Below are 25,820 nucleotides of genomic sequence, written 5' to 3'. Positions count from 1 at the left end.
TCACAGTGTTCAGTCCTTTTGCTCCTCCATCTTCAACCATGTGAGGACATGGCAACAAGGCTGCATCTTGGAAGCAGGGGACAGCCACAGCTCTCATTAGATACTGAAAAGGCCAGCGACTTCACCTTGAACTTCCCAGTCTTCAGAACTCAGAGAAATAAATGCCTGGTGTTTATAAATTCTCCAGCCTCAGGTTTGTTATAGCAGCACGAAGTCACCTGGAGTATTCCAGGAGTTGGGTGGTCTACTGCTCCTCCTCACCCTCAGTCTAGACAACATAGCTGATAAAACATTTAGTAGATGTTTTAATAAACCCTCAGTGGTGGTCCATCTCGCCCAGACTAACACTGAAGTTCTTGCAGTGGTCTCCAGGGTCCTGTAGGGCCTTCTGGTCTCTGGGACCTTTTCTCCCTCCAGTCTCCCCTCGCTCCTGTGCTCCATCCATGCTGGCCTCTTTGCTGGTCCTTTGCCATGCCAGACCTTGCACTCACTGCATCTCCCCTGGGAAAGCTCCTTCCCTGGTGCCTGTGTGGCTTGCTCTTTCATTTCCTTCAGGTCTTTAACTTCTCATTGACTTTCTCTTTTTTAACCATTGCAGTGGTTAAAAGTATAAAACCCTTCTCTTCTTTCTCAGTTTTCCTTATTCTCTAGCACTTGTTCGTATGGAGGTGGCAAACCCTCAATCTGCAGAGCTGTTGTTCCAGTTTCAGTCTGGATCCCAGGAGAAGTCTCCAGAATCCAAAAGAGATAATGGTTCAGTAGGAAGGCTGTCAGGTGGGAGAATTCTCTCTTGTTCCAAGATGGTCAGCCTTTTTTTCTATTTTGGCTTTTAACTAATTGGATAATCACACTCATTCTTGAAGGAAATCTGCTTTATCCAGTCTACTAATTAAAATGTTATCCCCAAATACCCTCAAACACTAAAATTAACGTTTGATACCAAATATCTGGGCACCCCATGGTATAGTCAAGTTGGTGTCTAAAATTAACCACCATTTGTCAAACCATACCTGGAGACCCTTAATCTTGTCCCAGCATATTTTGGAGACTATACTGGTGAAGATCTGACAACCAGGGTGTCTGGGGAGGAGTTGAAGCTGAGAATGTTGCCCTGAAGAATCAACATGTGATAAAGATCTTCTGATATTGGAAGGCTTGTCTCATAGAAGAAAGAGGAAGGAATTCCTTAGTTTCATGAGTGTGGCTCAGACTAGTGGATAGAAGGTGAATCTTAACGGCTAGAAAGAAAGAGCAGAAATCCACTTTGGAAGCTAGTGAGTTCTTTTAGAAAGGGTTCAAACTGAAGCTCACTGTGCATCAAAAGTCTCACATTCTGGTCCTCTCCTGGTGGTGTTGACTCTCTGGCCTGAGGTAGACCATTAGCCTCTTGGAGGTTCCTTCCTCTGTACTGCGGAAGTCCTGGTAGCCTACCTCACAGGTCCTGAAGATCAAGGGGGAGAAACACCTGAACAACACCGGCTGCAACTCTGTGGGCGTGGGGGAGGCCTTTCTGGACCCTGGAGAGCTGGCAGTCAGGAGACAGTGCTGACTAAACCATTGCAGAAGCAGGAAATTTCCACTGACCTATAGTCAGGGACACCTCACTGCTCTTGGCAGCTTTGGTTTCTTCTTATTGGAATGTGCCTGAGGAGTGGCGGTAATTTTGTTTCCAAATTCTTTAGCCCTGAGTCTGTGAACCTTATGGCTGCTGGCTTGGGAGGAGAAGTGCTCGGGCAGGGCTGACCATGCATCAGCAGTTGTCCCTCCATTCTGAAGTTGCATCTGATTTCTTCTCTTATTTACACTGCTGCTTTCTGGCTTCTGGCATGTAGTAGTGTGATATGTCACTTCTTTCACTCTGGAAAAAAATGTTTTCCTTGTGAAACATATTTAAAACACAGGGTCATATTTAATGGCTGTAATGTGAATGAGGACACAAGCAGCAGAACATTTAGGAATTCTTGCCTACAAAAGCCAGACTGTTGGCAGTGGGACAAAGGCCTCTGTACTTGGTTTCCCAACTGTCTTCCATCCCACCCCCCAGGCTTGATAACAATGTTTTGTGTTTTTTTTTTGTTGTTGTTGTTTGTTTGTTTTAATTTTGTAAATGCTTTTATCAAATGCTTTTTAGTGAATAGAAGATTTTACATGTGGAGCAAAATAAGACAACAAGATAAAGATGGCCTGAGGTTCAGTGCTGATGAGCAGCTATGTGTCATGTGTCAGAGGAGTTACCCGTAGGTGGGCAGGTTTAGTGTTAGGCGGGAAGAAGGCTCACAGGCTTTTTCATGTGTGTATGACATCAAGCCAAGGTCAAAGCTAAATGTTCCCTGCTGGTTTTGCTCTGAACTGGCATCAGGACAGTTAGAAATTGTCATTACCATACTTGATAGCACTTTAGGGTGCATAATGCATAGTTGGTAGGCAGTTAATGGTCACTATTGTGAAACAGTTTATTTCCAAGTCAGTGCAAACTGTGAAGCCCTCAGTAAGTATGAAATAGCCTGATTTTGATCATAGAAGGGGCTGTCATTTGGGGATTCAAGATAGGGATCCAGAAGGTGTTTGGTGATAACAGCTGGTATGAGTTGCCCAAGTGTAGAGCAGGACTTCTTGGCTAAGAAGCCACACTGAGCCTGTGCTCTCCCAGTGCCTTCCACACCACTGGTGACTGTGTGACATGGGAATCACCCAGAATGCTTTAAAAAAATATTGATGCTTGGTCCCCACCCAAAGATTCTCACCCACCTGGATATGGCCTGGGCATCAGAATATTTAGAAGTTTTCCAGGTGAAGGGACAGCGAGGGAATAGAGGAAGGGAAAGGGGGAAATGGGAGAGGGAAGAACTGTGGGATGAAATCGATCAATCTATGTTACGTGCACATATGAATGTATCACAGTGAATTCCACTTTTATGTATAATTATAATATACCTATTAAAAATAAATTTTAAAAAGGTTCTTCAAATGAATCCAGTTTGTAGGCAAGGTAGAGGTCACAGCATTAGTAACTAACTCATGGAATTGTTTGCCAGCATTAAAATACACACACACACACACACACACACACACACGTGTGTGTGTGTGTATTTTTTAAAATTTTATTTAATTTTATATATATATGTATATATATACATATATATATATGATTGAGTAGAAAATATTAATGTCTAGCACACTAGTTGGGTCTGTACTATTTTGTTGTGTGTATGTTAGTGTTGTAATGCTGTTGTAAATGATAGAGCCATTTGCACAATCATGCACTCAACTTTCTTTTTGGTCTATTTATAACCCCTTCAGAAACTGCTTAGTTTTTTTTTTTTTAAGATAAGCTTCATCTTTTTTTTAAAAAAATACCTTTATTTTATTTATTTATATGTGGTGCTGAGTGTTGAACCCAGTGCCTCACAAATGCTAGGCAAGTGCTCTATCACTGAGCCACAATCTCAGTCCCAATTTTTGTTAAAGAGAAGTTTCCTAGTATCTTTCATGTAAGACATTTATAATTCTATTCTATGACTTGAAAACCTTTCTGTCCACATTTTGAGTTTTCACCTTAACATTGATAAGTTATTTTTTAAATGCTAGTAAATGACATGCGTATTTTTACCAGCAACTATGCTTTGATTATAGCACAGCAACAAGATGATTTTCCTCCTTGGAATGTGTTAATTATTTCTGCACCATGATATTCTATATCAGTGATGATCTAAATACATCCAACAGTAATGTGGGACTTGCATAAATCATCCTGCAAGTTTTATTAGGATTGGCTTAACAGCCTCTTGACTTCATTATCTGTTGGAATTTGGGGGTCTTACAAAATAAACTGTTGTACACATTCATTTCACTGTGATGAAATAGAGGAATGTAGTGGAAGATTGACCACCTTTGGCCATTCTTCTAATCTCAGAATTTAAGAGAATATAAACCAAAAGGGCTCTCACTGTGGTGCCTGTTGTGGTGACTCTGTCCACAGATGTCACAACTGTTCCACAGAAAGTCATGTTCAGTTGCCAGCAAACCTTGGGATCACTTTCCCTGATACTGAAACCCATTATAAGCTCATAAGGCCACCAACACTTTCCACTTGACTTGAGACACATTACAATCAGTTGACTCTTGGTACCCATGGGGAATTGACTCCAAGATCACCTCTATCTCCAGGAGACCAAATTCCATAGATGCTTGGGTCCCTTATATAAAATGACATTAGTATTTGTATATAATCTATGCATATTCTCCTGTATATTTTAAATCATTTCTAGATTACTTGTATTATTCAATAATGTATAAATAGTGTGTAAATATTTATTATACTGGGTTGTTTAGGGAATAATGACAAGGAAAATTCTGTACATATTTAGTACATGTACAATTTTTCCCAAAATATTTTAAATATGTAGTTCGTTAAATCCAGCGATATGAATCCCATGTAAATGGAGGGCCAACTGTACTTGGACAGTATATCCTCAATATGGATATAAGGAAAATAACCAGGATAATTCTTATGATTACTCACATGGCACAACGTAGTCTCTCATCACAAAGTTCTTTCAATGTTCAAAGGGATACCGTGGGTGAGTACTTTTGCCATTATCTGGGAGAACTAGGCATGGGATTATTTCTTGAATCAACTGCCGGAAAAGAAAGAGGGGGGGGGGAAGGAATCTGGTATTGACAAATACCCATCGGTGGTCTCATATAAGTGCTTTCTTTACTCATTCAGCTCTAGGTGACCTGCCATGTTAAACAAGCAATTCTATTTCCTCTAGGTGTCTGAGGGCTCCGTGGTCCAGTTTTCACCAGGAAACTTCTCCTTGACAGCAGAAACAGAAGAAAGGAACTTTCCCCATGGAAACGAGGAGCTGTTAAATTGGGCCCGAAAGGAGTACGGAGCAGTGACTTCATTCACCGAACTCAAGATAGCGAGAAACATTTATATTAAAGTGGGGGAAGGTAAATTTTAAGTGGCTTCAGTTAATGACTGATTTATGATAGTCTGTTGTTTTCTTTTCTGAGGCCAGGTGGCTCGAGCCAGGAATCATAGGATTCTGAATGTTGGAGCTGGCAGGGTCTGCTCTCTCCCCCTCCCCTTCTTCCTTTCCTCTGTGGAAACTGGCCTGGTAATGACCAAGTGAGAAACCAAGAGTAGTGTTTGAGAGAAGGGGAGATTGTTGTGTAGGATTTAGATAACGTGTCTCCACAGGAGCCAGAAAAGAAGTGAGTGGAAGGGGAGAAGTGGGGGGTGTGGGGGGAGGGGAAGATGGTGGTAATGGATGCAGTGAAGGAGCTGGCAGGATGGGTTAGTTGCTAGGACTTCCTCTTCCCTGTTATTCTGCAACTGTTTGGAGCCAATATCAGCTTATGGTATTGAGATATCAGTTAAATTTTGGACAATAGCAGAGGAAAAGTGTTAAGTACATTTTTAACACTAATGCCTGTTGCAAGGACAAGGCATTGGAGAAAGGAAGTATATGGCCTTGATAAGAAATTGCCCATTTAAATTTCCTCACATTGCAGAGGGATATAAATATCTGATGACTCAATTTTGAAAGCCTATTATTATTTTGAAAAAAAAAAAACAACACCATTTCATCATTATTTTTAGTTGAGCACATTGGGAATGCCTTAAGTTACTAGGAAATAACTCTTGTGAATGAGTCCTTGTTAAAATCAGGGGATATGTGAACATTATGTTTCAGGTCCTCAGCATCCAGTGCTTTGTGTTGAATTCTATAGCGTCTGTCATACCTCCATCAATAGCATGGCAGGAGAGGAAGGGTTATTGAATGCTTGTTCCTAACTCTTTTTTGGATCTAGGCTGGTTTAAAGTGTTTTGAGACAGGTGCAAGAAAGGCAGATACTGATGTTGGAGTGTGTGCTACATGCAGAGGTCACACTAGGGACTTTCCATATACCCTGCTTAACCCCAGAGTAATCCCAGAGTAAAATTATTCCCACCATTTTACAGAGACCTTAGTGGAAAGTTATGTGAACTTTCTCAAATCCACATCACTAGCAAGTGGCAAAGCCAAATCTCAACCTAGGTTTCCTGACTTAAGTCTAATGCTTGTTGCCTGCTTTAAATCTTAGCCACACAAGCATAATCTGAAAATCAAAGTGAGCTGGTGGATGCAGGCTTGTATAGTTGGGATGAGAGGAAGTGTTTTAGAGAAGAGTTGGGTTCAAAGGGTTTAAATTTGTCACTTGGCTCCCATGACAGCCAGGTAAGTAATCATAGAGGTCAAACCCCATTGAGACAAAATGAAAAATCTCTTTTCATAAAATTTCTAAGCTGTGGCCAATGCTCTGCATTTCTGAAGCAGAAAGAATGTTGATTACCCCTTGGAATTTGTCAGACTAAGAAAAATTTGTAACATTTAGCTGTGAGGCCTCATCCCTCTGACAATACATGAGTTTCTAATCATGGCAGTCACCTGCACTGTGGGCGAGGGGTTAAGTCACTTAAGTGATTAAGGTACACACTAGGTAGGGGAAATTAACTTAAAAGACCTGGTGTCCAGTCCAGTAACTGATTTGAAGCCTCTGGAATTTGGCTTCAGTCATCAGCTGGGGTCTAAGTCACTAACCATGTAGAGGAACAGCTAAGGAGAGCAAGGTTTCTTAATTAAGTTGGTGGCTCATTGGAAATGTTGTCTAGTATCATCCTGGGTTGGACTCTGCTGAGCCAACCTCCTTACCTAGCCTGTACCCTCCTCATTTCCAGGGACCCCAGGTCTTGAGCTTCCTCTTGCTCAAACCTGGCAGTTCTCAAAGTGTGATCCCATTGCCTGGAAACTTGTTAGAGATCCCATTTGTTAGGCCTCCCAGGGCCAACTGAATCAGGAACACTAGAGTTGTACTAGCAGTTGGTGTTTTCATGAGCTCCAGGTGATTTTGGTGCTCCTCACATCTGAGGACTGTTTTCACCTGTCTACACAGAGTAGAAGAATTGAGGAATGTCACTACTTTTTTTTAATATATTTTTTAAAAATATTGTTTAGTTGTCAATGGGTCTTCATTTTATTTATTTGTATGTGGTGCTGAGAATTGAATCCAGTGCCTCACACATGCTAGGCAAGTGCTCTAGCACTGAGCCACAACCCCAGCCTTGAGCAGTAGCACTTCTATCCCAACGGGTCTTAATAACTAGGCCTCAAGCAACACAAATTTACCACCAGAGCCTCAGTTTCCACAGCAGGAAAATAGAGCGTTCACTTTACCTCCCAGGCTTATTCCTGTTCTCAGAATATGCCCTTCTGAGTCTCAAAGTCATCTGTTAAACTTTTCTTAAAATACAAATAAACCATGTGATGTTTCATCCCCCTGACCCCCATAAATTTGCTTGGTTCCCACTTGGGATTCCCCTTTGTGATTTTCTTTCTACTTGGCACTTGGTGTGAATTTTGATGCCAGGTATGCAGAAAGTCATTTAGGGGGAAGAACCCAGACATGTGATCAAAAGTGATCAGCTTATTCAAATTAGTGACAATGGCATCTGGACCGGAGCCCTTATTAACTGCAACTTTGGAACAATTAAACCTTTCCTAGTGGCTTCCCAACATGGGTGAAGTTTTTGTTATTTGTTTCAAATCTCACATCATTGTTTATGAACTCAGGAAACCTATGCCATGTGCCTATTACATGGCAGCTATAAGCCAGTTGCACCTGTGAACTGGAAATGCAGGCCACAATCCCAAGAGGGTCCTAGTCTCTTGAGTTCTCTGGCCCATACACCTACCTTCTGATTCTCGATTAAATTTCAGCCAGGCTGCTAATATCATTTTCCATCCTGTGATCTGGGGGAGATATCACAGGGCTGCAGCTGCAGGGTGTGCATACCTCATCTGCACATCTGGCAAAGCCCTCAGCAGATGTGGAGGAAGGCAGCTCTAGCAGCCCAAGTTGTGAAGCCTTGGTCTTTTCTCTCTGCGGGTGTTTTTTAGAAAACAATGCAGAGTGCAGAGTCAGTGCTCTTTTGCAATGAGCTTACAAGCAGTCCTTGTGAACTGCTCTGTCCCCTCTATTCTGGAGCTGGTGCTGGGGATGCCATATTGGTTGGAGCTATGATGTCACAGTGTGCACTTCAGACTTCAGCACAAGGGAGGTTGTACAAGTTGGGGAGGGGAGTAATGTCAACCCAAACTCGGAACTTCCTGGGATGATTCCTTACTCTCAGGTGAGACTTTCATGTGGATGTGAACCCTGGCATCCCATCCTTAAAATGAAAAAGGCAGAAATCTGTTTGATTAAAGTGCCAGGTCTCTGATTAATTACCCCTTCTGAAAATCTTGCTACACCTAGAACTTCCTTGACATTGGTCCCAGCTGTCAGACTGCCAGCAGTTTCTTTCAAGTTCTGTTTAAACATTTAAACCACGAGATGAAAATCCCATCAAGCCCAGTGCTGTGAAAATGGTGTGTGCCATGGAGGGAGTGTCTTCAGACCCTTGACACTCCTCCTCGAGTGAAGGTGGTGGGCAGCACTCAACACAGTGATGTTTGGAAAAGCATTTTGAAACTGTAAGGTGCCATATAAACATGAGTTGTCTGGGTCAAGATTATGAGAAAGGTGAAAGTCTGTCCTCCCTGTTTCCCCAGAACTCCTAGAAGTTAAGCCTTCAGGGTAGAAAGGTCTGTGGGGAATAAACAGGAGGAAGTGATTAATGCTGCATGTGTGGACCAGAGAATTCATGAGATGACTGGTTCTTCTATTAATTGAAATTACAAATATCCAAGGAGGAGCATAAATGGCCTTAGGGTAGATAAAGGATTCCATATTGAGTATGCTGACTATGAAATACCTATTAGATTTTTAGTGGGAAATGCTCTGTAGACAAATGGCAGTACAAGTCTGCAGTTTGAAAAAAGGGTGACAGTCTAGGTCCAAGTGAAAGCCATTGGAGTGGCCAAGCTCATCTAGGAAAATAGGAGACAAAAAGGGGATTGAGGAAGGAGCTGAGGGTCTTAGCCTTGTGTACATCAGGATGGGCTACGGAGCTTTTCAAAATAGAAAGGTCCCAGGGCACCACCTTGATGCTCTGAATGAGATTCCCAGGGATGGGAGCTAAAGCTGGATTCTGACACACACCACAGTTTGAAGACCATTCCAGTGAAAGGAACTCAAACGCAGACCAGAGGAAAGGTACTAGGAAAAGAAAGGAAAGGATTTAGACAAAAAGAGGCCACTAGGGTTGGTCAGTGGGAGGACACTGGTGACCTTAGTGATAGGCATTCCAGAGCAGTGGTTGAGAAGGTCACAGGCTAAGATCCTTCTTTTTGTCTTGTGGTTCCTGGTGTCATGCACTGGCTCAGTCTCACCATCACCTTTTTCCTTTGATTCTGGTTACAGGTGGCTCAGTGGTTTGACAGATCACCTTGTAATTCTTTACTTTCAGATCAAGTGTTCCCTCCCACATGCAATATAGGGAAGAATTTTCTCTCACTCAATTACCTTGCTGAGTACCTTCAGCCCAAAGCTGCAGAAGGTTGTGTGATGTCCAGCCAGCCCCAGGATAAAGAAGTGCACATCATTGAGTTAATCACCCCCAACTCTAACCCTTACAGGTGAGCAAATGTGTGTGTGTGTGTGTGTGTGTGTGTGTGTGTGTGTGTGTGTGTGTGTTCTGAACTATGGAGAGGTGAGAGTAAAGGTCTTTCCTTACTTGAGGTAGAGAGCGGTGCAGGCCTCCCAATGCAGGAGGGAGGGATCCATCTGTGCTTCAGGTGTGGGTCCCAGCAGTTTTAAAGAGGGAGTAAGGACACAGTGGTGTCAATTTATATTCTACATCTGTCTTCAGGTGCCATATATTCCAGATAAGTTCCTGAAGCCTGTTCTAAATTTCTGAGCATTAATTATAAGACACAATCACTCTTCCTCTATCATGATCCCCATTGACTGAGGTTATCTCTGTTGAGAAAATTACCAAAATGTGTCTTATTAACATAATTATCATTTTGGTAAAATTCTGTTTTTAATAAAGTTCTGTTCATAGTGTCTGCACTGAGAGCTGTTTCCTTAAAGCTCCGTACATGTATATTTTGGGAGGGGCTTTCATGATGATTTGCCCAGAATCTATTAGATATAGCTTGCCTCTCTCCTGTGTTCTCGCCCACCTCCCCACAACTCCTTCCTACCCCTGGACCAGAAATTTGACCCTCCCTATTGAGAATCATTAGAGGAGTTTGTAAAAGAAAGAAAAAGGAAACAAAAATAGTTCCTTCTCCCACTCTAGCCTGTATTTCTTTTGGGTTCATGACTCAAAAATTTAAAGATACTTGTAGTGGGATTTCAAAGTTAAAATTATAATCAAGTTTTGATTGCAAAAGTGAATAAATTACAGATCAATTTTGGTAATATCCCATTCTGTTCCACATGAAGAATTTGGTGGAAAATTAAAAAGGATACAGAAGCACTCTGGCAAATTTGCTTAGATATTAAGCCCAAGGCTACATTTGAGTATACCATGCCCTTTAAGCCCTTTATGCGTTACAAGTATATAAAACCAAGACAAGGACTCTCCACTTAAATTCAGAATGATAGAGGTGTTATTGTTTAGTAATTTTTTCTTTTATACTGAATTCTTAAAAGTTTGCGTTGCATTCATCAGTGTTCTAGCAATCCCTTGGTTGACCATGTGTTTTGTTTTGTTTTGTTTTTAATAACTATGTCCAGAAGTTTGGGAAAATAAATGCAGATCTGATTCTTACCAATTCTTAATGGCTTGAGCAAAACTTATATAAGGCAAGAAATTCTCCAGTCTTTTACCTCTTATTTTATTCTTAAGTTTCCTATTTCTTTTTTTTTTTCTTTACCACCATGACTTCCTCCTCCCTGCCACCAGCTGTCCCCGTCACTGAACTGCCACCCACTTCTGGTTTTGAAGGACTTTGAGCATATAGCCTAGTTGGAAAGTGACACATTGAAGGTGTTCAAGGTTGAAGAAGCAACAGTTCTTCTTCAAAAGTAAACTTCTCTGGTTCGTTCAAGTCCATTTCAAACAGTGGCTGCATTAAGTAACCGCCTCTTTTTTGCTCCGCAAAGAAGAGAAAATTTGAGTGACTAGTTTTCAGCAGGCTTTGTGTTTCTATTGTTATGTAAAACCATTTTGTTATGTGTGCAATAACAATCTGTTTTGCACATGTCATTTGCCTGGGATCAGCTCCAGCTTTTTAATCAACTGGCCAGACACTAGAAACATGAAGACTTGGAAGAGAGGAGATAGTTGCAACTTTCTGGCATTTCGGTCCTAACTTTGCCTTTGTTTTCCATTCACAGTGCTTTCCAGGTGGATATAATAATTGACATAAGACCTTCTCGAGAGGATCCTGAGGTGGTCAAAAATCTCATCTTGATCTTGAAGTGCAAAAAGTCTGTCAACTGGGTGATCAAATCTTTTGATGTTAAGGGAAACCTGAAAGTGATTGTAAGTTGGTTGCACATTTGTCTTGATGAATGGCAGTAATTTAAAATGTGCCTATGCATGTTATTTTTTTAAAGGTTCTGACTCGTTGGACTCTCTAAGTTCTCTCAGTTATTTTTTACTTTACAAAATAGGCTGCTTCTTGGCTTCTTCTGATAAGGGTGATCAGTGGTGGTGATTAAAATGGGCCTCTCAGGGCAAGACAGATCTGGGTTTGAGTCCTGGGTGTTCCGTTTATAAACTGACCTTGGACAAGTCCCTTAGCTTTTCTGAACTTCACTTGCCTCATTTGTGAAATTCCTGAAAGGTACTAGAATGCTTCTCACTCATAGTGTGTCAGTATTATGATCCCGAATATCAGCTTTTACTTTGGGATTAAGTACTTAGGTAAGATATGGGAAATTAGGCTGACCCCAAATCACATTATAGATGTTTTGGGGTTAATTGTGTGGTTTTGGCACAACGTTTTGCTTGCTTCTAGCTCTTAGGGACCTGCAAGTATGCCTATTTCTTATGCATTTTATTTTATGAAGGTCATACATAAACCTAAGAGGCTTAGCTGGTTGGCATAAGGTGAAATAGCAGCTAGTTTCCTAAAAAGTTGAATGTTGAAGTCTGGTGAAATAAATCTCATCTCAGATATCATTAGGGGAATAACTATTTGGCAGAATATGGGACTGATTCATACTGAAAATTAAAGAAAAATCCTTCTCCCCATTTTTGACTTTTTTAGCACCTCTTTTGTAGGCTCCAATTTTTATGCATTGTCTTTTTAAAAAAGTAGACCCATTTCTCTTTCTGTACCTGTATTGTATCCTTTGGAGTGGGTTTTGTTTTCCATATTTTGGGAGAGGGCTGTCTTTGGTTTTGGTGTTAGTCACTTGTGGCACCTTCTGTGTCTTCAGCTGTGGACAAAGCCAGCGGTTCCCTAGGCAACACCATGTAACCGCACTCACTGGAGGCAGCGTGCAAAGCCAAGAGCACACACACATCTTAATTTTTAAGTAATTGTTCTTGGTTCCTGTGGGTTTTAAAACTTTTTTCTTAAAGCTTCAGAGTAATGACCCATCGTGTGTAACAGTGATAAATTAATTTGGCGTCCAGTGCAAAGCCCGGCTGTGATTTTCTGAAGTTGCAGATATTTTGATTGCCCTTCTCTGGCATGGCATGAGGGGTGTTGGTGACCTGGGGTGTCTGTTACTTTTGCTGCCTGGCACATGAGCCAAATGTTTTTAATTTCAGAATAACAAAAACAGGAAAGGGAATCATGCTTTGAAAGGCAAAAAACATACGGTACATTTTAATTCCCTGCTGGAGTTCTTGTGTAAATATTCTTTCAGGCCTGACCCTTCAATAGCTCTTTCTCTCCCTGAGTTTGTGTGCCTGGTCCCTGGCAGTTCTGGAGTTCACTTTGAATGTCCCCATCTCTCATATGAATCAGAAAGTCTAGAAATGAGATCGCTCATCCCAAGCAAGATCTGTTTATATTCCTCTCCTTGGCTGTACTCCTATTGCAGGCCAATTTTGGACAATGCATGACAACATTACTAAACAATTAGGTAATGTTTCATGATGTTCTTTTCTATTCTCCCAGTCAGTTTCATGCTTTGTGATTTCCTAACTCCCCTAACTTCAGATGTGAATTCTGACTGCTGTAGGTGAAAGGTACCTGCTAATACAAAGGTTTAGATTCCTGCTTAGAAAGGGAGGCATGCTCATAGAGACCCTGTTTTTATTATTTCCTGTTGAGACAGCATGGTAGAGTGGAAAGATTCCTGGCTCAGGGCTGGACAGGACTGGATTGAAATCCCATCTCTAATTGTCATTACTCCCAGTAGATGTTGGGCAGCCTAAATGAGCATCGAGTCTGTTCACCTGCAAATTGGATATAATAGCACTCACCTTGACAGTTATGGTGCGGTTTAGCTGAGTTTATTCATTTGTTTTTTCACTCACTCACTCACTCACTCACTCACTCACTCACTCACTCATCCAAACGGCAAGTATTTGTGAAGGACCCACCTACAGGATATTTTCTCTAAAGACTGGGCATGCTGCATGCACGTCGAGAGCTCTCAGCTACATGTGCTACTTAATCTGCAAATCTCAGGTTCTCCTTTTCTAACAAGGGAATAGCAGCTTCTCTCCCCTTATATCCTGGAGGAAAATTAGAGAATACATTTAAGGCTCCTAGCACAGTGTCTGGCATAAAGGGTATGTGGGGAGGTGTTCATCTTCCTTCAGTAAAAAATTTATTTAAGAGCGTGTCTATAGGAACAATCAGGGTACTTCTCTAAACAAGGGAAAACAAAGAAAAATGTTCACCAAAAGAATTGTAAGGAATTGTAATTGTGGGGTAAACTTGAAGAGCCCCATGGGTGTGGCTTATGCCTGTTTGTTGGAGGTCGGGGTATGGGCCAAATGCACTCTCCAAATGGCAAAATGGTCAAAAGAGATGCAAAGGGTTTTGCTGAGAGAGAATGGGAACCCTGAAAGTGTCCGCTTGCCAGGTCCAGATCTGGCTCTTTCCTCAAGTCCCTTATGGACAATGGTCCCCTATAGACAATACATAATCACTTCTAGAGCAGGAGAAACCCCCAGGATGTAAGAATGGATGGAGGAATCTTATTAGAATTTTTCTCTTATACTGTTTCATGTGGTCTCAGGACTTCCGGGTTGGTGATGACCAACTTATTCTTAGAAAAGATATTTTTTAAACCTCAGTGAGAATATGCACTGCATCCTCTGGCCCACTCCTCCCTACACCTTCTGTTCTGATGCTAATGTGACAGGGATGGGGCAGGAACTTTAGACTCTTCCTAGCTCATCATTTTTCATGAAGATGTGGTTGGGAAAGATGGTGGTGGTATTTGGAGACCCCCTTAAACACTCCTATTGGGGAGTAGCTCCACTAAGGTTGGAAAAAGCCTAGGGATTCCCAGAAATACAGGGTGAGGAATTTACCCAGTGCTGAGAATCATCTTGCCTGTCATTGTCCCAAGCCTTGCTGCTTCACAAATGTGTTGATAGACCCTTTTAAATTCCGAGCCATAATTGATATGAGGTATACTGACAGCTTCCAGATTTAATGTTGAAAGGTGTAAACAGATTACTCCGTATTGGTTCAAAAGGACAGGTGGCAGCTATGATGAGAGTATTCGGGAAATACAATATTTCCTCAGCTGTCCAGTGACATGAAAGACTAGGGCAGATGAGGCCAACCAGTATTGTTTAGGCCAAGGTTGTGATTCCCGCCAATCAAAACAACCTGCTACTTTGAAAGGCTGGAAGGAGCTGAGCCTAAGAAACCACTGTTGACTAAACGAGTAAAAAGTTCTAAGAACAAATCGAATCCTTCTTTACTTCATTTTAATTTTTTTTTCTTTATTTATTTCTTTCCTTTTCCTTTTCTTTCCTCTTTCTCTTCCTCCAACTTCTCCTTTCTCTCTTTCTTTTTAACCTTGTTTTCCCCATAAGGAGTTTTCTCTTAATTAGGGCAAGAGCTAAACCATTCTAAATCTATGAAACTGAGTTTAGGAATGGGGGCTGCAGAACTTGGTTAAAACTCCACCTGGTTCCTCTGTGAGCAGTGGTTGTGACTGGTCAGTTTGGCTGATTTCCCTTGGATAAGCACTTTGGTTAATAGAGAAATATACCGGGTGAGATGCTTTAAGCTTTAATTGAAATCTATGTGTCTTCAGCCAAACTCCCACAACCAAAGAGGCCAAGAGAACTTAGAGCCTGTGAATCTTTTATGGTTTTACAGTGGGAAAGGATTAATATTTAGTCATGTTCGGGGCAAACAGAATGGGAAGCAAATGAGGAATTTAGGAAAAATGCTCCATATATGCAGGAGAAAATCATTGGGCATGGAAATTAAAGTGATTTTTATTCAGCATGAAAATGGCATAATCTGCAGGCTGGAAGGACTTTGCAGCCTGGTTGGAGCAGTTGTTCAAAATGTGCCTTCCCACTGGGGTCCCTCCCCAAGCACTCAGCTTCCTTCCCTCTGACAAGGTCACTGCTGTAAGAGTCAGCAGGTGACATTGACATTTACCTTCTATGACCTGGTTACTCAGAGTACGTTTATATCTGTTATTTTAGTTTTTTTACTGATTGCCCAGTGAAAGCAAATTTTATGACCTCCTTGTCTTACTGTATAAAATATTGTTTTTTAGAGGAGTGATGACCTTAATTAGTATTTTAGGATATAAAATGTAAACATAGTTAAGAGAATTGGCAAATGCATACAATTACAGAATTGCTAAATTAATCATAAACAATAGATGAAATATGAACATTGGTTGTTTCGCCATGTGGAATTTAATTGTTTATAAAGTTAGGATCAAGTCCACACTGAATTGGCAGATTGTGTCATCTTTCGTTTAAAATTGGGGATACAATAAGTAGAAGCACAGACATTTGTGGGCAACATAATGTGCAAGTATACTTTATACATACTTTTAAATAAAAATAAAAAAGGAAAGTTTGGCATATACTTTTGGGATTGTGTTTTAATAATGTAAACATTGGAGCTAGGCATGGTGGCATACATCTGTAATTCCAGTGTCTCTGGAGACTGAGTCAGAAGGATTGCAAGTTTGAGGCCAGCCTCAGTAACTCAGTGAGTCCCTGTCTCAAAATAAAAAAATAAAAATGGCTGATAATGTAGTTCAATGGTAAAGTGAGCCTGAGTTCAATATCCAGCACCTCTCCCAACCCAGCCTAATGTGATCATTAGGTTGGGGATGTCGCTCATGCCTAGTGTGCTCAAGTTTCTGGGTTTCATCCCCATTAATTATAATGATGATGATGATAATATAAACATTAAATTAGTTTTATGGTAACAGATTATGTATATTTAGTATGTAGCTACTTAGCTGTTGGGTTATTTTTATTGATATAAACCATCTAAAATAATGTGATCACATAGTATGAATACATGTCTCTCTTTATCTGCTATTAAAGGTTATATCAATGTTCTTAGCCCAAGGAAAATAGAGATCAAAAGAATAAATAATCCCTCAAATACAACCCAGAATCTATTTATTTAATTATTATTATTTAAAGCACTGTTTCATTTTAGACTCATGATTGAAAATTTGCTATTATCTCTAGGCTCCCAATAGTATTGGCTTTGGTAAAGAAGGTGAAAGATCTATGACAATGACCAAATCAATAAGAGATGACATTCCTTCCACCCAAGAGAACCTGTTGAAGTGGGCTTTGGACAATGGCTATAGTCCAGTAACATCATACACACTGGCTCCTGTGGCTAATAGATTTCATCTTAGGCTTGAAAACAATGGTAAGAATGTTTTTTGTTGTTGTTGTTTTAAAAATGTTATCCAATTGAAGCTTTCCAGTGAGGAACTCTCACTTCTGCTTGAATGGTGTTGTTTTTCTTTCGCACATTTAAACAGTTCCTTTGACTACTTTCTTCTGTAAGACTTAAAATTATGTAGAATTGCAAAAAAATTATTTGGTGAAACTATAACACAGATTTTCTTAACCTAGAGTTTACTGCATGTCGGTGGCTTTTGTTGGGAATAAATTAGAGCCTGTGTTCTTCTCTTGGGGAAATCTGAGGCTGAGAATTCAAAGGGGTTAGGGCTGCAGACAAGTCTGTGGCCTGTAGTCTTGGCTGTATCTTGTAAAAGAAAGGTTATGAGGACTCCTGCTTGGGCTTTCTTGTGCAGGAGTTGCCACCTCAATATGATGGAGTAGAAAGCAGAGGCTCCACAAGTTCTTGAGTTTCCAGAGGCTTACAGTTAGAATGACTCAAACCCCAACTCTTGTAATCCCCAGACCTCTTTCTCATTGTGTAGTACCACTACTGAGTGCAGTGCCACTAGAACAGAGGTTACAAATGTGGGATCAAGTCCCAGATCTGCTTTTTTGCGGGGACAAGTTGCTTCACCTCTGAGTCTCAGATTCCTTTTCAGTAATGAAGGGAGATTATAGCATGGACCTTACAGTTGTTATGGAGATATTATATTAACATACAAGTCAAAAACCCTCCAAAGCTATGACTGCCGTTGGACCTATTCAGCTGTAGCATGCTTTTCAAAAGGATTGTATTGAAGCAGAGTTGATGCCAACCAGTCTTGGTCACATTCAACTTCCGGTGACATGGGTTTGACCTTAAGCACCCATGGGTTGGCTTTAGATCGTAATTGTAGAAAGACTGGGGAAACTTTTTACTTTTCTTTTAAATTATTTTGAAAATATGACAGAATGCTGAGCATTACTTGCATGGAAATACCTCTTCCTTCAAAGAAATAACTGTATCTAAGCAGCTCTTTCTTTACCCTTTGGGAATTATGATTTTAAAGTCAGGGTACCCAAATACCTTCTAGAGTGTAGCAGTCAAAAAGGAGGCAGTAAAATAATTTTTAAATGCCAGTATTGGGAGTGGAGGTATAACTCAGTGGTAGCACACTTGCCTAATGTGTTTGAGACCCTAGCGTCGACATAAATAAACAAATAAACAAATAAATATTAATATCATGTCAAGAAATCTTTTGAGGAACTATTCAAAAGATTTCTAGATCCAGGGAAAGTATTTTAATGGCATTTGTGTAGAATATATTGCCCTACATAACTTACTCTAGTCAGACTTTTATAACTTGTAGGAACTTAGAAGTCATCTACCATAATGGTTCTCAATCTTAGGGAGCCTAAAACATATTAATAATTGTGCCCTGGAAAGGATATAGAGAAAAAAGAACAGTTTTACATTATTGGCGGGATTGTTAATTAGTATAACCACTAAGGAAATCATATGGAGGCTCCTCAAAAGACTAGATATGGAACTACCATACGACCCAGCTATACCACTCCTTGGTATTTATCTATCCTAAAGAATTAAAGTCATCATACTACAGTGATTCATGCATACCCATGTTTAGAGCATCACAATTCACAATAGCCAAACTATGGAACCAGCCTAGGTGTCCATCAACAGATGAATGGATATATACACAGTGGAATTTTATTCAGCCACATAGAGAAATGAAATTATGTCATTGGCAGGAAAATGGATGGAACTAAAGACCATTATGTTTAACAATTATAATTCAAACTCAGAAGGTCAAAGCTTGTATGTTTTCTCTCATATGTAGAAGCTGGAGAGGAAAAAGGAAAAGAAAGGTGGAGGCTGGAATCTCATGAAAATTAAAGGGGAGTCAGTAGAGGAAAAGGACTAAGGGGTGGGAGATGGAAAGTGCTGGGAAGTGATACTGGCCAAATTATATTGTTATATTATGTGCATGTATGAATATGTAACAATAAATTCCATCATTAAGTATAATTATAGTGCACCAATTATTTAAAAAGTAGAAAAAAAAATTATTTCCTACCCCAGAGTCTTGAGTTTTAATTGGCTTGGGGTACAACCTGGGCAGTGAGGATTTTGTTTTTTGAAATCTCTAAGAGAGATTTTAATATGCAGCCAACATTGAGGACCATGAATATGACCCAACCCCTTAATTTTAAAAATTGAGAACTGAGACACAGAGAAGCAAGCCATTTGCATAAAACCACTCAGCTAATTAGATACCAAGACTAGAATTCAGGCTTATAGACTCCTAATCACTTTTATACATTGCTTGTTAAATGTGCATTTACACCTGCCAATTCTGTGCTAATTCCTCCAGTTCTGCTTCTAATGATGATGGTTGTGGCCTAGCATCACACACCAATGATGTTTTGCCTTCTTCTGTCACCACAGAGGAGATGAGAGACGAGGAAGTCCATACCATTCCTCCTGAGCTACGGATTCTCCTGGACCCTGGCTCCTTGCCTGCCCCAGATAAACCACCCTTCCGGGGTGGGGGAGGCCGAAATGGAGGTCTCCCCTTTCCTTTCCCTGATATCTCCAGGAGAGGCCGGAAGGAAGGGGGAGAAGATAGAATCCCCCATCCAAGGGACTCTGTCATCCCCAGCATACAACTGTTTCCTGGTCCCAGAGAGCCAGAAGAGGTGCAGGGGAGCATGGGTGTTGCCCTGTCAGTCAGATGTGACAATGAAAAGATGACCGTGGCTGTAGAAAAAGATTCTTTCCAGGTTAGTACAGTCTCTTAAAGGAGAGGCCAACCTCCTTCCCCATTTTACCCTAGTCTGTGTTCATTATTTCCTTCTAGCTTTCTTGCTTTTGAATTCTGGAAACTTGATGCTATTTTCTCTGTTGGATGGACCCACTTTCTCTTGTCTTCGATTCTTACCTGGTTTCTATTGTTCTCAGTGAGGGGTTGGGTGGGGACAGTGGAGCTCCAGATCCTTATGTGTCAATATTTTGCTATTGAATTTCCAAGGCCAATCACAGTCCTTGGGCTGTTGACAGGTGGTCAGCTGGGAAGAGGTAAGTGGGGAGACCAGGCAGCATGTGTGAACTGTGTGTGGCAGCACTACCTGTGAGCCCCCCATTATGCCTTTGTTGGTTGTTGTTTCAGGCCAACGGCTACTCAGGGATGGAGCTCACCCTTCGGGATTCTTCCTGCAAGGCCAAGATGAATGATACCCACTTCATTTTGGAGTCTCCGCTGAATGGCTGTGGTACTTGGCACCGGCGGTCAGCCCCTGATGGTGTGGTTTACTATAACTCTGTGAGTGTTCTCCAGAACAAAGCTTTGTCCTTTGTGAAAGCACTTTTGGGCATTACTTTAAAATTCATCTTAATGTTTCTATGGAAATTAGGGGGGACCTGAGTAAAGCCATATATTAGTTCTCAACAAAATGGGATGCACTTTGACCCTGATCTCTGTTTCATTTGCTCTGTTGGTGAGTCTTTGGGAGTTGGAAGACCCTGTTTCCTCATCTGGTATTGTGATGATCTCATCCACTCCTTCCTTCCATCTCCTGATGGAGGGTTCATTGGCAAGTGATTGTGACTTCTCTCTATGGCCAAGCTGCAGGTCCAAATGGCCTGGGACAAAACCCAAGGCTTTGGGCTATGTGTAAACAGCTCTAACCAGGTGTATGGTCTCTCTGGTCTCATTTGAGTCTTGTCCAGAGTGAGAGGTCTTCACTCTGTCTCATAAATAACGATCAGAGAGAGAATTTAAAATCTGAAAAGCACCTTTAAGTAATTACTAAATCTTTCTCTCTCCACCTCTAAAAAATCCCCCTAAATTGAAGAAAATTTCCTTTGAAAGTACCTGGAGAAGGATTCCACTGATAGCCCCCATTGATAATCCATTGCAATAGCTAAATTTCACTTCCCAGAAAAAAAATCTTTCTTGTGACTATCTAAATCTTTTCAGATTAAACCTGTTCTCTTGGAGATGGAGACTAGGCAGTGAATAGTAAAAGAATTTGTAGATGAAATCCCCAAAAAACTTCAAAGTGCTGATTTTAGAGTTTGGATTGTACTTTTCATGTTAAAAATGAGGCTCAGAAGTCCCCTTGTCTACCTCTGATGCAGTGTGTCTGTGGGCTCCAACCACCTACTCCAGTGTTGACATGGGATGGGGTGACTGTGGCTGCTGGTTCTTGCCACTGCTTGTCAACAGATAAATTTGACCCAACCAGGAGGAGGCTAGAGATCACATGCTGTGGTCATTGTGGTTCATATGGGGAGTGGCTCTCCTGTGGGCCCAAGTTTATTGTTCCTTAGAGAACCTAGGATCTTGCAACTGGAAAGAATCCTCAGATGATCTCATTCAATTTCCTTATTTCACAGGTGAGGAAATTAAACTCCTGGGAGTTAAAAAAAAAAAAAAACTTGTTTAGGTTCAAGGGACTAGTTAATGGCAGAGTCAGAACTGAATTCTTTCATCCACTAAATCTTCATATCTTCATAACAGGTTGACCTAGCTAATCTCCCTTTGTTACCCAAATAACTAATTTATTAACCTTTGATTTTCCTACTAATTATGACACTAGTTTTCTTGGAATTATCCACTTTCTCCTTAGATACTGGCTGGCATACATTACTGCTAGACTTGACTTGGGCATTTTAAAACTGGTTTCCAAGTTAGCATCAATAAAAGTGTGTGATGATCTGCCTGTTAAGGCAAAAAGGTGTCTTTTCCTTCAGGAAAGAAAGGCATATCATTATTTTTATTTTCTTTGTGATGATGTTCTGGGTAAGCAACATCCTGGACATTTATTTCAGTTGCCTCAATACTTTCTTTTGAGAACCTGGCAAAAAAAGAGTCAATTTTCCCTCATTCTCTTCCCTTCAGTGTATATTTTAACTGTTCCAGTTATAACTATTTATAGTAATGTTACTATATGTTTTTGTTTTGTATCAATTTCAGAATTTTTGTGTGTGTGTGTGGAGCCATGGTCCTTGGGTAAATTTTTTTTAATCTTATTAAGAACTAACCTAGGAACAATAATTTCAACCAATGTTAAGATAGATTGACTTGGACTAGAACATATTTTTTTCTGTACCCAGATACCATACAGAAAGATACTAGGGGAGAAATGAGCAAAAGAGTAGTATAAAGAAAAGAGGAGGAGACTGTCTCCAGTGTAAACATTAGGTCCTTTGTTTCTATCTCAATCTAGGCTTTCCACAAAGTTTGAAGGGTAATAATAACTAAAGCTCCTGATTATATTCAGCTTTTAGCATTTCTTAGAGATCAAATATAAAGACCTGTAAGGAGAAGCTTTCCTTACAATAAGACAGGCCTGTTGACAGCCCTTTTAACTCAGATTCAGTGTCTAGGGTCTTCCCACTATTTGAAATAATTGTTATTTATTCCATGTAGTTGTAAAATGAATCTGTATTTTTCACAAGTTAGTTAGTGCAGGTCTTAACTTGGACCTGCATTGGGCTTCTTCTTATTATTTATCAAAGGTGAAATCCTTAAAAGTTTGGAGATTTTTTTTATATATTAAAGTCAAGTTTTCAATTTGCATCTGAATTGCCACATGGTGTTCACAGAACCTGATGCACTGGTTTGGTGGTTTTTTTAAAACAATGGCTGTGCTTTCTTTGCTTTTTTAGGTTGTGATACAGGTTCCATCCCCTGGGGATAGTAGTGGTTGGTCAGATGGCGATGAAGATTTGGAATCAGGTGATAATGGATTTCCTGGTGATATGGATGAAGGAGATGCTTCTCTGTTGAGCCGACCTGAAATCTCAGTATGTGTTGGTTGTAGTATTTAATTTGTGGAGAATGTTGTCCATTTGGTTGATTTTCTTTGGGGATTGTTAGACAATAAGATTGTATGTCACAAAGCTCATATAACTAGGAGGGGCTTCATCCTTCATGTGATTTTGATTTATCCTTATCTCTTTTTTTTTTTTTTTCTAGTTTAATTGCAGCCTGCGGCAGCTGGGGAATCCCACTAGTTTTCAGGACCAGCCCAATGGAAACATCACTTTCAACATGGAGCTATACAACACTGACCTGTTTCTGGTGCCCTCCCAGGGGGTCTTCTCTGTGGCAGAGAATGGGCACATTTTTGTTGAGGTGAGACCGAAATATTATCCTCAAGCTTTCAGCTTAGTGCTGAATTGCCATTCATGGGATATTAGCACCCTATATGGGCCTCTTCCTGTGCCTCCTCACAGCCTGTAGCTCTGGGTAAAGGCTTGGCTGAGAAAACACTTCCAGGGTACTTTCTGAACAAAGTGAGATATCTCAAAATCTCATATATTATGTGAAAGGAGAGAGAGCAACTTTTTAATATCTATTATTATTATTATTTTAATGTACCAGGGGTTGAGCCCAGGGGCACTTGAGCCCTGAGCCACATCCCTAAGCCTTTCTATTTTTTTTAATTTTGAGTAGGGTCTTGCTAAGTTGCTTTAGGGCCTTGCTAAATCACTGGGACTGGCTTTGAACTTGCAGTTCTTCTTTCTCTACCTCATAAGTCACTGGGATTACAGGCATGACCCACTAGGCCTGGCTTTTTTTTTTTTTTCTTTATAATGTTTCTTTCAGTGCATTCTAGTTATACACAATAGTGGGGTTTATATTGGCATAATCATATATGCGTGGAAGAAGAGAAAATCTAATAGGTGAATGTTTTTTAAAAAATGGGCAGGGCATGAATTCTACTAATAAAACCTTATGTTTGCTTTGATCTTAATCTTAGTATATTTGGAGCCGTAGTTTAGTAGTTGCCATGTCAGAGTTAACCATGTAATATTTCAAACAACCTCACATATTATCTTTTAAATTACACTCACCTTTCATTTTAGTGCAGGGTATCAAACCCAGGGCCTTACGCATGACAGACAAGTGCTCTATCATTGAACCACAACTCCAGCCCCTTACATTCACTTTTAAGCAAAATGCTCAGTGCTATCATATCTCATGAAAATTGTTTTTTTGGAGGTGGGGATGTGGCCCAGTGTTAGAACACTTGCTTAGCATGTGTGACATCTTAGGTTCAGTACCTTCACCACCAACAACAAAAATAAAAAATACAGAAAGAAAAGAAGATAATTTTTTTCTAAGTCATTATCTAAGTATTTGTTTAAATTTATTAAAAATGTTTACTATATAAAACAGTGATGATCTTGTATAGCACAAATCTGGACTATAAAATATTAGATAGTAATAATGAAAGTAATAATGAAAAAGTGACAGCTAACATTTATTGCTGATTTATGATGTGCCAAATACTGTTGTATTATAGTAATTAACTCTTCGGAGCAATCTTGTGAGAAGGGACTAATAATGGTTGCATCTCATGGATGAAAGAGTTGAGGAACAAACTTGTCCAAGTTCACACAACTAGTAACCAGTAGAATTCAGATTCAGAGTTCTCTGTCAGGCCATGTGGCTGCATGTCCTCTAGACACTGCTGTCATTTATCCTCAAAGTGCCATTTGAAAGAGAAGAAAATATGAAGTCTCATCAATGCAAACATCCGGGTTCACAGATTGGATTCTAAAGACAAATCGCATGGCACCAGACTGTCCTCTATTCCTGTACCCTGGGCACAACCTGGTCTTACAGGGAAGTTGGCATCTGACAAACTGGCTTTGGTGCTAAGCTGCAAGCTGGTGTTCTACTTCACTGTGAGTGAGAAGGGAGGAGTGAGAAGCTTAAGGGGTCGAAATAGGATACTTCCATATGTTAAAAGTGACTTCAGTGCACATATTTCTGTTTTGGAAAGACTAACAACTCTCACATCTGCACTGGCTCTGGGACGGAGCCCTCTGGCTCTGGATGTTGTTTTTCTTGATCATATGGATTCTGCCTCTCCTCTTTAACTCCCTGTTTGGAGAGTGCTTCTCTTTCTAGGGTATACTTCTTTCACGACTGGGGAAAATTCACTGCTTTCTACGTGCTGTTCCTAATCATAGATTTTCCCTAATCCAAGATTGCCGTCATCCTCTGGCTACACAATCCACATATGCAGTTGGTCAATGACTCCCTGTTGTGCTGTGGATTTTAGGGGTGCTGCTCAACTGCAGTTTGTTCTTTTCCAAATGTGTGCCTGGCTTTACTAATTTATGGCATTGTTGGTTTATGCTGATCAGTGGCTAATCTTCTTTGTGTATCTTGCCCTGGATATTTTGGGATTTTTCCTCTGCAATGCTGGCTTACTTGAAATATATTATTGGTAAGGTTTTTTTTCCCCTCAGTCTTGTTTTTCTATTCTTTTCAAATATCATCTATACATTTCAAACTTAAATTTGGTAAAAAGTGAACTATACCTTTTTTGCTACCATTTTAAATATAAAACACATTGCAAATTTGGGGGATGGGGAAATTTTATAAACTATTTTTTCTTAGTTGATTTAAAATACCTAAAATAGGAGAGAGAATCTGTAAATGTTTAGGTAAATTAGGATAGCAACCAGGCATGCCTTGTCTTTGTTTCCAATTTGGACTCCACTGCTGGTAGGAAAATTTTTTACTTAGGTTAAGTAAGACTTAATAAATCATTGATTTGACCTAAAGAACAATTTCCCAGTTTTTTCTCCTAGCCATCCTTCTTTTCCCTTCCTAGAATCCTCTGTTTTCTCTAACCACAGGTCCTAACTTTAACCTAAGTAAGACATTATCAGTTTTGCCACCTCTTCCTTTGTCGTCTCTGGATAATTGTTGGTAATATAATGGCAGTTTTTCATTTGGTTCTTTTGTCTTGGAGAATTAAAACAACAACTGTTTATAACACCCAAAATTTAAATCTAGAATTATACTGCTAAAGATGGATGGTATTTATTAACTCTCTGGGAGCTGTGTTGTTTGCATATAACTTTACTAATTCTCACAATAACTATATCTTGTATGTGTCCTTGTAGGTAAGGAAACTTTAAATCTTGGTATATTTGAGAACAGAAGAGCATGTGATTTTCTTGGACATGTCTCATTTCACAGCCTGTATTCTCATTTCTGGTCAATCTTAGAGTAAAAGACTTACTGATAATGTTTTTTCCCTTCCAAGAAAAAAAAATAATAATGGGATCCCCTAGATATTC

General features: G+C 40.2%; 1 protein-coding gene across 5 annotated transcripts in view; it reads left to right on the top strand.

Annotated features, from left to right (window-relative positions):
* Tgfbr3 (transforming growth factor beta receptor 3) overlaps positions 1 to 25,820 on the top strand; it is a 188,623-nt gene that overhangs the window by 131,932 nt on the left and 30,871 nt on the right. For all 5 annotated transcript variants that reach the window (XM_026403098.2, XM_026403096.2, XM_026403097.2 and 2 more), the window contains 8 exons: positions 4,776 to 4,959; positions 9,401 to 9,569; positions 11,281 to 11,428; positions 16,544 to 16,733; positions 19,158 to 19,492; positions 19,879 to 20,031; positions 22,383 to 22,520; positions 22,693 to 22,851. In XM_026403098.2, the coding sequence (XP_026258883.1) occupies positions 4,776 to 4,959; positions 9,401 to 9,569; positions 11,281 to 11,428; positions 16,544 to 16,733; positions 19,158 to 19,492; positions 19,879 to 20,031; positions 22,383 to 22,520; positions 22,693 to 22,851 (1,476 nt within the window). The remainder of the gene's footprint in view (positions 1 to 4,775; positions 4,960 to 9,400; positions 9,570 to 11,280; positions 11,429 to 16,543; positions 16,734 to 19,157; positions 19,493 to 19,878; positions 20,032 to 22,382; positions 22,521 to 22,692; positions 22,852 to 25,820) is intronic.

This window comes from Urocitellus parryii, chromosome 11 (genome assembly GCF_045843805.1).
Source record: "Urocitellus parryii isolate mUroPar1 chromosome 11, mUroPar1.hap1, whole genome shotgun sequence".
In the NCBI taxonomy this organism is placed as follows: domain Eukaryota; kingdom Metazoa; phylum Chordata; class Mammalia; order Rodentia; family Sciuridae; genus Urocitellus; species Urocitellus parryii.
The sequence above is the reverse complement of the archived record's forward strand: the minus strand, read 5'-3'. Positions and strand labels throughout refer to the sequence as shown.